Source organism: Schistocerca nitens, chromosome 2 (genome assembly GCF_023898315.1).
Source record: "Schistocerca nitens isolate TAMUIC-IGC-003100 chromosome 2, iqSchNite1.1, whole genome shotgun sequence".
Taxonomy (NCBI): domain Eukaryota; kingdom Metazoa; phylum Arthropoda; class Insecta; order Orthoptera; family Acrididae; genus Schistocerca; species Schistocerca nitens.
Window position 1 is genome coordinate 1,078,952,937 of NC_064615.1, and position 13,079 is coordinate 1,078,966,015.

General features: G+C 34.4%; 1 protein-coding gene across 2 annotated transcripts in view; it reads right to left on the reverse strand.

Annotated features, from left to right (window-relative positions):
- Positions 1-3,609: 3,609 nt before the first annotated feature.
- The window catches only part of LOC126237476 (solute carrier organic anion transporter family member 5A1), a 464,177-nt gene continuing 454,707 nt past the window's right edge, over positions 3,610-13,079 (reverse strand). For both annotated transcript variants that reach the window (XM_049947620.1, XM_049947619.1), the window contains exons 15-18: positions 11,170-11,368; positions 9,173-9,361; positions 6,522-6,670; positions 3,610-5,812 (exon numbers count right to left, since the gene is read on the reverse strand). In XM_049947620.1, the coding sequence (XP_049803577.1) occupies positions 5,514-5,812; positions 6,522-6,670; positions 9,173-9,361; positions 11,170-11,368 (836 nt within the window). In that variant the 3' untranslated portion in view covers positions 3,610-5,513. The remainder of the gene's footprint in view (positions 5,813-6,521; positions 6,671-9,172; positions 9,362-11,169; positions 11,369-13,079) is intronic.

The window sequence follows — 13,079 nt, forward strand, 5'->3', positions numbered from 1 at the left end:
AAACAAAAGATGATGTTAGGATCTCTTGCTTGGCTTTCACAACAATTTAGTGATATTACAGACAGTGAAACCACAGAAATCAAACAGATAAGAAGCTCTCAAAGAATGTGCTTAAAAAGCTGGCCCATAAATCTCTTAGTAAAACCCCAGTGAATTTGCACTGAATTGAACTTTCAGGAATTAAACACAAAGTACAGGCAAATCAAGAGGGTCAGACACTTCAAATATCTCTGTTAGGTCACTGAACCAACAGGACTAGAAGAGGAAGCTTGGTGAGTCCAATACAGAAACTCAAGAGAGTATATGGGAGAATGCCTGACATCTACAACAGGAAGACAATCTTCATGTAAACAAAGGTTAGACCCTACAACATGGTGATTAAACCTGAAGCTCTATACACAAATAAAACTTTAATTCTGAGCACAAAAGACAATTTGGAAAACATCCTGAAGAAAGAATTAAGCATTTTGAGGAAAATCGTGGCCCAGAAGAAAAGAGGATGAAACAGGCTGAAATCCCATTAAGAAATTATTAAACTTGCCAGCATACATTATGAAATGAAGGCTCAAATTTTATGGAAACACCCCAGCAACAAGGCTGCAATCAAACGGACCATGGGGAAGATCAGAAAAACAATTCTAAAAGCACTGTGGGATCCAACATGGTCCATATGCAAATAATAATAATAATAATAATAACAGGAGAAAAACTGTGGTTAAACATCCTGTTAAAGATGACTTCATTAGAGATGGATCATGAGCTTGGATTGGGAAAGGATGAAGAAGGGAATCAGCCACGTTTTTTTAATGGAACCATGGCCAGTCTTTTACCTTAAGGAATTTGGGGAAATCATGGAAAACCTAAATCTTGATGACTGTGTAGAAATTAGAAGTGTTGTCCTCCTGAATACTAGTCCAGTGTGGTGGTGGTGGTGGTGGTGGCGGCGGCGGCGGCGGTGTCACATTGAGAGTGCAACAGCAGTTAATGAACAGTATCATAGCTGCTTTATTTTATAATAATTGAATTCTCATGAGTTGTGAGAGAAGCATTAAACTGGAATTAGATTTATACTATAAAAAAATCCCATTTAGATTGGACAATGAGATTCAGGTTCTCCACACTTAGGTGAATTCTGTATGTTGCCAGCTTTTTCTTTTCTTCTTTTTATTTGATCTATTATTTCTCATTTCAGAATTCATGCTGTGTCTTGTGGCATTACTGTGTACTTCACTTTAATTATTTTGCACAGGTGAAAGTGTTTGAAACTGTGTCTGCTGTCTGTGTCATGAAAAACCTGACAGCCTCCTTGACTGGCCAACATTACCTGTTTCCTCAAAATACACACAGTGGTGTGCAGAAGTCCTAATGCTACAAAGTTCCCCACAGTACGTCACCAAAACCAAAAGTGTCTGCAAATTCACCAAAGAAATAAGTTTTCAAAATACAAATTCTCACACCAACAGACAGTACCTGATTTCTGTGTTCACATAGTGCCATTTCATATCAGACCCAACAAGTACTGTAATCAAAGTTTTAAATTTACATAGAAAATATGTTTGGACAGCACAAAAAGTGGTATTGCAATATTAAGTGTTGAAACATAGAAATACTGTTACATGCCAAGAAAATAAAGGGGACATGAATGGAGTGGGGGATGGGTGGTATGAACAAAATAACATTATAAAGCCTTACTTGCAAGAAAGACTAAACTTCAGTAAAAATTGTGTAAAACAATCGGTGAAGACAAAGTGCAAGAAAAGAACTCACTGGAAGAAATAAAATTTTGCAGATTCACCCGTAATTTACTGTTAAGTGGAAACAGGCATATACAACCTGACAGTTCCATTCAAAGGTTCGTATAAATTTGTGTGGGCTGTAAAATATAATTCTATGGAATAGTTTAAGACCACTGAACATTTATTGTTGTGACTTTAAAAAATAATTTAAAACTGGTAGCAACAAAGTGTTGTCTATATTTTCAGATAAACTTAATACCTCTGCATCAGATGGTAACATGTGATAGTTCTGCAATAAGTGCATATATGTGTCATGGTGCTACCTTATCAGAAGAGAGAAGTTGCCTTTATATGAGCCTGACTGTGGTACACAAATAATGAGACAGTTGCCACAGACACGCACAAATTATGAGATGTAATAGTCATGCTAGATAGTTAATAATCAGAAAACAATATAATTTGTGAAACACATAATGCAACTGTGAGACAATGAAATGAAACAAATCTAATTTTGTCTCTCCCTACTTTTGTCTATTCCTTTTTCATATTAATATACTTAAGTCATCCACATTCCCTGATTATTGTTCATATGCACCTTTTCTTTTCCTTTTCTTGACCTTTACTTTTCTCTGATTTCTTGTTACTTAGTTCCTACGATGTGTTGCATTTTCCTGTCTTTTCCTACTATCTGCTCTCATGCCCCCACTTGTTGCCCCTGTTTCCATTGACTGCTATCTCAAATACACATTGTATTTTTGTACTTAACAGTACTTTTTTCCCTAGTAGGCAGTATCTTCATTTGAAGAACTGCATTTGTATCCCAGGAACAGACTGTTCCACTCCACATCCTGACAACCACACCACATCAATCCCTGTGCAGGCTCACAAATTTAAGAGTCTGAGTACTTTTTTTCCTATAGTTTGTATGTCCTGTCCTTTCTTTCCTAAACATACTGAACTTTTTTTTCCATAATATTAAGATTTTCTGTAAATTTTGTATGTTCATTCATTTTATAAAAATGCAGTATCTGACCACCAGTTGCTGGTAGAACATATTAATCTCTCTCTCTCTCTCTCTCTCTCTCTCCCTCTCTCCCCAGGTCCAGTTGTATGTATGTAACTTTTTTCACTGAATTATTGCTGGATATGGAAAGCCAGTACCAAGGTATTTTCATTTTACTTAATAAGACAGAGATAACTTTAACACTTTCTAATGCCTTGTTCCTGCATCCATTGTCCCATTAAATTAAATGAAAAAAATTCACTCAATTAAAATGTATTAATAATTCAGTGAAGAAGGTGAAGAATCTGATGTCTCTAAAAAACTTGCATGCAAAGTTCACTTCTTCAATAACAAATACATTGACAAGATAATAACAGGTAAGCCATGGAGACAACTAAAATTGAATAAAATACCCTTCCTACATTTCAACCCTGGTGATTCACATGCACATATCAAACTTAAAGCTTAAGAAATACTTGACGCAATGAACTGGGCTATCGACGGCCAGAGTTAAGAGAAACTTGTTAACTGGGCTGTAACAAATATCTGCTGCATTTGACAAAAAAAAGATGAAATACAATGAATTTAGACCACAATAAGAAACAGATTAAAAAAGGAACATAAATGAAGTGCTGACTATAGCAGTACACATTGGAGTCTCATCTGTTGAGAACACAGCGTATTAAAAGAGATAAAACTAACCTATTATAGTCTGTGACTGGTTAAGATAAGAAATGATTACAGTTTGTTCTGTACCATTTGCATAAAATAACAACAAAAAGCATTAGCTAGATAATAATTTTATCAAAGCACAGGACAGTACATGGACTGCGATCAAAAGGAAAGTAAATTTTGTGCTTGTTTGTGACATATTTTAATTAACAGTTATTACAAAACAGTCGAAAAGGATTCCAAACATTTCAACTTTCTTCCTTCCAAAGCTATGACTTTTCCTTCAAACAAACAGCTGTATTACAAAAAGTAATAACAATAACAATTTCATAAGCAATTCTTACTTCTTCACTTGCAAGTTGGACCCTCTGCAGTATCTAATACTGTAGTCATTTCTGATATTAAGTGACAAAAATGTCTGTTATATTATTTCAACACAAATAATAAAAATACCACACATCCTTGATTTACAATGTACTGATAACTTTTAATATCATCAAAATTAATTGCATGAGGAAAAGCTTATACTAAATCACTGAAGAATTACATATAAAAAGTCACATGGAAAGAGAAATTAACTGCTTCAGTAGCTGTCACAAATTCTCTCTCTCCTTTCAACCAAACGAAAAGAAAGCCTATCTCAGCAATAGAAACTGAATTTAATTATGACTAAGCATTTTATTATGAAAGTGTGCTACAGTCAAGGAAGGAGAAGCAAGATGCATGCAAAAGTTTCAGAAAAGCAAATTAAAACTATTGTAATGAATCAGCTTTGGACACCTGCTCCTCTAGTGACGGACAGCGGAATTGGGTACAGAAATACAATTTAACATTCTCCCATAGCAACTAATAAGCAGTTGCACTTGATTAATTAATTGTAGCATTGTGCCAATTTATGTGTTAAAAAAACTAAAGACAACATTAGGAAATTCTGATGCCCATTGATTGTTAAGAGGTTTGTAAAAATTTATACAATGCCATTGTTAATGCTATGCAAAATATATTTTTGAGCTTGCATCAAAATTATTTAGGAATTAAAAAGTATTTAAAATAATTTTGGATATTAAAAATATTGAGTCTAAAATACAGCCTCATATAAATTGCTAAAAACAATCTGCAATTAAAAGAGTAAGAAACATAGAAAGAAAATATGAAAATGTTGACTCACATTGTTTCACTTGTCACAATTATGAATTATATAATAAGGTATTTTACAATTACATACATACAATATGGCATATAAATATATGCCTTTATATCATTTTTATAAAATTATAAATAGTAACAAGATTTTCTATTTTATTTTTTAGAAAACTATTGACATTCACATTATTCACATTTCTGTCTTACTTTTCAGTGATCTCACAGCACTTCACAGCATAATTTTCTCAAGATTTGGAATTGACTTACATGTTTTGAGATCAACAAATTATAGAAATTTCATTCAATCACAGACATTTATTGATTAAATACACCCTCAGTTATATCACTTACAACAAATCAATGTACCTTTTCATTAATTTTACATTGTCATTTAACTGAAAAATAATTATTAATAATAAATAATTTGTTTAATACATATCAACATACCACAGCTTTAAGCTGTCATCATTGTAACTACTTTAGCCATGCTATTTTCAGCACAGAGCTTAAACTGGAAGCAACTTGGATGTGCAAGATAACAATACCAGTGTCTTGGAATCAGCAGTTATTTCATATGCTGCGAGTCTTGGATCCCCACAATGCTCATTTATGCATTCACATTTAACTGTAACAGTTTTTATGTTCATAAGGCAGGAATTAAATAAGTTACAAAATTAAAATCTCTTTCACACACCATTCGTCATTTCTGACACACCAACATCACAGGAAACTCCAGTATGTGCAAGGAACATACAGCCAATACGACAGGCTTAACTACAGAAAATAAAGCTTGATGCATCTACGTTCTACACATGCCTCTGTGTAATAAAATAAAGTCTTTTATGCTGCTGCAGCAGTAATCTGAAATAACTCAGCTGCACGTGGAAAGTCCATCTATATAAATAAATATCACACTCATAACGGATGAGTTAACCATGTTTCTAAGGCAGCAATTTTCATTAAACTCCTACACCGGCAGGACTATCTTTACTGTGATCCCACTTCTCACTTTTAGTCACAGATGGTACACACGACACATCATCACAGACTGGATCAGAGGAAGGTGACTGGACCGATTCAGGCGGACCCTCGAGCTTTTGCAGTTCAGAGGGCGGTGGAATCACCGGCACCAGTCGCTGCTCAACAGGTTCAACTGATGAGTCCGATGAAGGCGTTGGTTGTTCAGATGCTGGGTACGATGTAGTCACTGTGAGGGTCTTCACATCTGTTTGGCTTGTGGCAGGACGTTCCTCAAACACTGAAATTTCACAATGATTAAATTATGTTAATGGAATGTAAGCAACTACAGTTCACATACTTTGGATAAAGATGAATAAAAATTTATAAGGCAAGTCAGTCATAAAATTATTATTATGTTATACCTGTTGTACGTGTACTGGAATAGCGTATTTGAACTGATAGTTCCAAAAACTCTATGGGGCTGGAGGCATCATGATATAGGATTTTAAGTAAAGAAAATTTTTTCTGTGTTAAATTTTGTGCTGTGGTTTCAATTGTCTTCCTATCAGTTTATAACTTCATTAACACATGTACATAAATCTTTTCTAGAACATGATTCTTTTTCCTTATATGCAACAGTAAAAGCCAAAAATACTATTTCTATATTGTCAGTATAAGAAAATTTTCAGCAGTATTCATTTTGAAAAGTGCTGATAACAGATCAAAAACAGAAGTTAATTTTCCCTTGCAGTACGATCCAATATCATATTAATAAATGTTCTTTATGGATGTTTATCTTTTTCTCCTTTTTGGATTTTTTCCTAAATCCATTTCCTCCTGCTCTGCCTGTCTCCGTCTCATGTTTAGGTACCATAATTTTGTGCCAAATTTTATAGTATAGCGTATAATATGTTATACGCAGGAAACAATGTGCTCACTACAGTGGCTTTATAAGGAGTTATACTTAATGTACCTGCAACTGACAGCTATAAAGAAGCATTACTTACATTTGTCAAGGCTAATGATTGAACCAACGAGATCATTAACTGTCATTACAGCTTGCTCTTCCAATTGTCGCCTCCTCCGCACCAACCACCAATCAACAATAAAGAGGGCTAATGCCAGTATTTTAATTCCGGCACATATACCCACATACCTGCAAATATAGAATCTTTATAAGCAGTGCCTATGGAATGTTATTTGCCAATAAATGCACTATGCAGAAACAAAATTTTGTGGATGTTTGTTTACTCATTTTAATGATACAACAACTAACATATTTTCCAAGTTTAAGATACTTTCAGTTTTTTACTTTGAATTATGATATCAGTTTTCAATTAATCAATTTTTTACTACTAAGAAAAACATCTTTCATAAAAATAAAGTATGCTTGCATGATTCCTATCAAAATTTGCAGCCATCATTCACAGGAAAATTTTGCTGATTAATGTTGTTGACAAATGTAATTTTCAGTTTGTAACTTTCTGCTGGCACTTCTGACATAATCGTGAAAAGGTACAAATTTCCATACCTATTTGCTTCTGTTAGCAGATGTTGCCATTGTCACAGAGGAAAGACTGTTGATGTGTGGACAACTATTTAGCTTGATTGTTCTTACTTGTCAAAACTATGATGTAATGGCTGCACTAAAGTGTCATTCAGCTGTGGTGCACACAACACCAGAGTAAACAAGACATTCTTGTTAAAAAGTTACGCAACACAGCATAAATTCAATAGCTTAATTCAAGTGTTCATTAGGAAATAGTTACATTTAAATACCTTTAAAAAAATTTTAACAGATGTATTACTTTCCTTATCTCAGATTTGATGAAAATATTAAAAGGTAACAGCACTCAAAAGTATGTTAAGTGTAATCAGATACAACAAAACATAAAAGTTTAAAGGTTGAAATAAATACTATTCCATTTGAAATTATCTGTAGTAGTGTTGGTAACTTTCACAGACAATGAAGTATGGACACACAAATTTGTTGTATGAAACAGTCTGGAAGCAGATCTGTCAAGTATTAGAGACTGTTAAAACTCATAATGATACTCCCTAAAGTAAGACAGAAAGATCTGAATATTTTTGTATATAGATTTAATATGAGCTCCACTTGTTTTGATGCTGGTGTTAAAATGTAAAACTTTGTTATCTTGCATATAGTCATAGGTTCCTACAGTCTTTTGATGGGCACAGAATGACAAGAAGTCAATTCAATAAACTGGAAGTTATCTAATGGAGAAGATGGACTACACAACTCCCACAAATATTTTATGCTTGGCAGCACTATTTTTAATTGTACGAGCATTCTATTTTATGCTCGGCTGTCTGTTTTTAAAAATGTCAGTATCCAATATTGTGGTAAATCTAAAATTATGTTGCTTGTAACATAAAAGACCTTGAGATGGGCTTTGTTTTATCTCTCTCATTACTCAGCAATAGTAATTACAAGCTAAGATAAATAAGTTATTCATATACATATAAATTTTCTATAGGTTAGAAACTCCTGAACAATGTGTGATATATTATGACACAAGAGTTAACATTTTTATATATGGCTGTAATAACTACATCCAGCCACTTTTTTCCCCAAATAAATATGATAACTAGTTTCTAGTGGATAATTACTCAGATGGCTGAAACTTTCACCAACACAGAACTTTACCAACTAGCTCATGCTTTCCCACTGTGTGAACCTGGGACACAATTAGCAATCAGCTATATGCAGAAAAGCGGTTATTCACTCCAGTTATGATTTTTAAATAAACAAAAAACAGCAAAGGTAACTTGTTGCATTTTTTATTTATTTCATTACCAACCAGCTAAGGAATATGTCAAAATAACTATTTATTTCTCTTTTACTTCATTCCCCTCCAAGTTTCTTTCATTTTTTCAGAATGAGCTATTTTCCCCATTTCTGTTTGTTTTATCTAACCAAAAGCTTTTGAATTTCTTTACCTCGAAACTGAATTTGTAACTGTTCAGTATGTCTCCTGTTCAGTCTGCATTTCTTCTAAGCCCTATTTTGTCTTACCTCCCCTCCCACTTTCTTAGTCTGCTTTCCCAATTTGTGGATCTTCTTTGTTATTCTGTCTTCTTCCATTCTCTCTACATGTCCATGGAGGGTAGCACATCTTTCCCTGATCTCATCTATTATTTTAGGGCAGAAAGAGTATATTCCCTTATTTGGTCTGAGAAACCAATTTACATCTTTGATCTCGATTAGGCCTAATATTTTTCCCAATCCATTTTGTATCCAAATGAAAGCAGTGTTTCTGAGCCATATATCGCCTTTGTTTTTACCACTGTATTGTAATGCTTTAATTAACACGTTTCATGTATGCTCTTTTAATTTTTCCAGTTCTGATTTTAACTGCTTCTTTTTCACTTTTATATTTTCAGCAACTTGTTGCAGGTTTTATAATTGCATCTAAAACTGCATTCCTCTCATAGAATTCAGTATGAAGTGGTAATGGATAATATCAAATACTTCACTGTTTAAAAATGAATAACCATAACACATTCACATCTTAGAATGCAATAACCCATTCTTCACTATAAATGTTTAATCTATGTTCTCAATGTATTAATGTACTACACATAACAGTTTGGTACACAACCAAGTTTCTCTATGAAATACTGTGAAGGTACATACCTAAAGCGAAACTGTTCAATATCGTACAAGAGGCAACGTCCACCTTTCTCTCCACATTCACTTTTCCAAAGAAGGCATGTGGAATCAATTAAATTACCAAACAAGATAGGAGCTGGTATGTAGCCAAAGAGTCGAAATATGACAAACTGCATACCCAACGCAAAGGACCGTTCCTCCTCACCCACAGATCTGAAAGAAAAGAATAATGGTAATTTTGTTATCTTGTAGTGCTACACAATGTGACAACAAGTTTGTTACACAATAGCATGCAGTAACACAAAACCAAATAAAAATACCATTTACAAGAAATAATTAATTCATGACAAGTTTTTTTGTTATAGTGATAGTGATGCAGATTTAGTAGAATACTGTATAATATACTTTCTTGTACAGCAAAGAATTTAAAAGTTGAAAGGTTTGGGAAGCTTGGATATTCCATGAATCTCGTTTTGTTGTGTATATACCAAGTGCAAGATTTTCATATTCTTTAGCTCAGTACATGCTAACTATTAGTCCTATAGAAAAAAATGAATATGACCTTTCTGTAGGAAATTTAGTGTAGTTATATTTTGTACTGGGACATATTTTTGTTACAGGCCACAGTATTCGAAGTATTCAAGAAATAGGTATAAAAGTGACCTTCAAATAAGATTTTCTTGAATAACTAAAAAATCATAGCCTCAGTGAAAACTTATTCCAGAACAAAATTGAACTACATTAAATTCCCTACGAAAAGGTCTCATTTATTTTATTCTATAGGACTAACAGTTTGCATGTAGGAAGCGAGAGAATATGAAAATCTTGCATTTGGTTTTTTGAGGGTGTTGTGGGCTGCACAAATCCCATAGGTATGGGCAGCTGAATCAACCAGTATGTGGGAAGAACTGCTTAAATATCTCTGTGCACCCTGTTATTAGTCTACATTTTTCCTTGTGGTCCCTACAGTTCATTCATTCTTACTTGAGATGGGTCCCAACTCTTGAGCAATATTTTATGATTGGACACACAAGCGTTTTGTAAGCAGCCCCTTTGTAGACAGACTGCATTTTCCCATTATCCTGCCAATAAACTGACATGCTCCACCTGCCTTATTTATATAATTCAGTCTATGTGATCATTCAATTACACATGCATATAAATTGTGACTTCCTAATATTTGTATGAGTTAACTGATTCCAACTATGACTCACTGATATTGTAGTATGTTCTAAATCCAGTCTACTACTAACCAGATTTAGTCCTATGGATAAAGCAGTATGGCCAGGTTATCATCATGCTAATAAGATGTCATTTGTCCTATGCAGTGCCCACTTTAGCTGATCAACTACTTATTCTTCTTTTGTATAGTTAATCTCTGTCATTCTCTTAAGAACACAATTTTTGCCAACTAAAATGATACAGTATGAGGAAACTATTTTCCGAACAACCAATCATTCTGCTCACACTGAACTTGCTGATATTATGCTCTCCGATACTTACAATGCGTACTACACTTGCTGCCACATTTGCAGACTGTTTGATTACTGAGTGTGATCTAATATGACCTTTCCAGTCACATAAGAGAATTTGATGATGGGTCTACACTTATGCTATCTCTTTGCTGGACCTACATGTAAGCTATCCCTTTACAGTCTCAATTATGTATTGTTGATATCATAATGTCTGGAGGTTACAGTTTCCACAAATATTCATGAACACAGAGAATATTTTTCATACAGGAAATAAAACAGCTCAGTGCAAGGTCACACTGAATCTGCCACATTATACAGAAATTGTTTATCATATGCACTGTAAAATGTACATAAATAATAAAATGTTAAAAATGTCATTCTGCACGAAACAGACATGATTCAGTGTCTATTCCGAAGAGCTTTAATCAGTTTTAATATGACAGTCTGATCTAATATCAAGTGGTGAAGCAGTAAGATAATTACAAATGCATCACAGACTACTCAGTAAAATATCTATCACCAAATAAACCTTTTTCAGTTGCTTACCTTAGTACTATCATTAACAGTGGCATCTGGGTAACAGCAACTATGAAGGTCATGAAGAAAAGTAGTATAAGAAATGGAAAAATTGTTCTACAGGGGGAATTACAAGGTCCAGCAGTTGCTACAGGAACAACTGTAACTTCTGCAAACTCAGCCGCTTGTGGACCCGATCCAGTCAACAGGCTGAAGTTTCCGTGGATGCCTGAAACATATTTGATAAATAAATTAATAACAACTTCAAAAAACTTAAAAGCCAGAATAAATTAGCATTGTTGTGAAGGCCTGTTTATTCTTTAAGAATTCAAAAAATTACAATATAAAGTGCTGTTTAAATTGTTCTTAATACGTAAATTACAAGGGCTGTTCAATACAGAATGATCATTATTTTTTTTTTATAGGCAGAATTTCTCAAGCTGGAATTTAATCCCTTGATTTTCTGTTAGCTTAGTGTGTAACAAACATGGCATAGTAGTTTCATTATTGGTACTCCCAGTTCCCTCCTGTGAGAGGTGGGCAAGCTGAGACAGGTTCAGTATCGCCTACTGCAACAGCAGATGTGACAGACAATGAACAATATGCATCTTTGAAATTCTGCTTTTGTCTCAGCAAATATTCAGCTGAGGCCTATGCAATATTATAGGAGGTCTATGGAGAATCTGTTCGCCCTATGGCACAGCTTGAAGATGGTTTAAATTTTTTAAAAGAGTGTAGACAATCCGTTTCAAAGGAAGGTGGACCTGGAGCTCCAGTTACTGATCTTAAGGAAGAAAACATCAAGACTGCTGCTGTCATTGTGAGAGAGAATCAACTAATTAAATATGAACACATCCTGAAGTACTGAAAACTTCATTGGGTGCCACCCACAATTTGGTGACAGAAAATTTACAGGAGACATATTTGTGCATGGTGGGTTTCAAGAGTGCTAATCCCAAACAAAAGAACATTTATGTACAGATCCGTATGCAGTTGAAGTTTATGTTAGAGGAAGATCTGCAGTTTCTTTCAAAGGTATTCACTGCTGATGAAACTTGGCTACATCATTTTGATTCTGAGAGCAAACAGCAACCTTCAGTGCTGAAATCTCCATGTGGTTGCTTCTGATAGGAAAGTTATGATCATCTCATTTTTTTATATTCATGGCATGGTTTACCTGCATGTTGTATCTGCACACACATCAATAACCGGACAATACTATAGGGATATCCTGAAAATTTTGCAAGTCTGTATGAGGTGCAAAAGAAACAGGCTGAATGCTGCACCAAGATAATGCACAGCTGCATATTGCAAATATTGCTACTGAAAATCTTGAAAAAAAAATTATGTGCATCCCCCACCCTCCTTATACACCCAGTTCATTCCCATATGACTTTTTAGCATTTCCTGAGCTAAAGCACATTCGTAGCAGGCACCATCCATCATCAGAAGCAGTAGTGAAGGCTGCAGAGGTTATTCTGAAACACCTTTTAGAATGTGGTTTCCAGCTTGTCAGGCTGGGACAAGTTCATTGCATCTGAATGAGACTATTTTGAGAAGGACCATTAATATTATAAGCACGAGTGAAGGTATGTTATCAAAAAAGTTATGATCATTCTTTACTGAACAGCCCTAAAACATAAGTTCTGGTGTGATTTATTTTCAGGAATGTGATCAGTAAATGTAAAGGTTGGGTACATAATAAGTCTGTATCACATATGAAGAAGCTTTTTTCAAGTGTGCACCCACTTTATGCGCCATGTATTCCAACTTCTAAAACCATGTGACGAGGCTCATCTGGAGGAAAAAGCCAACGTCGTGATGCCTTATTCTCCCTGCATACAGTGGCTACTGCAATCAGCAAGAGTGATGTGCACTCTGCTGTTGCACAAGGCATCATAATAAAAGTTTCTCATGAATGAGAATGTTAATGCTGCTTA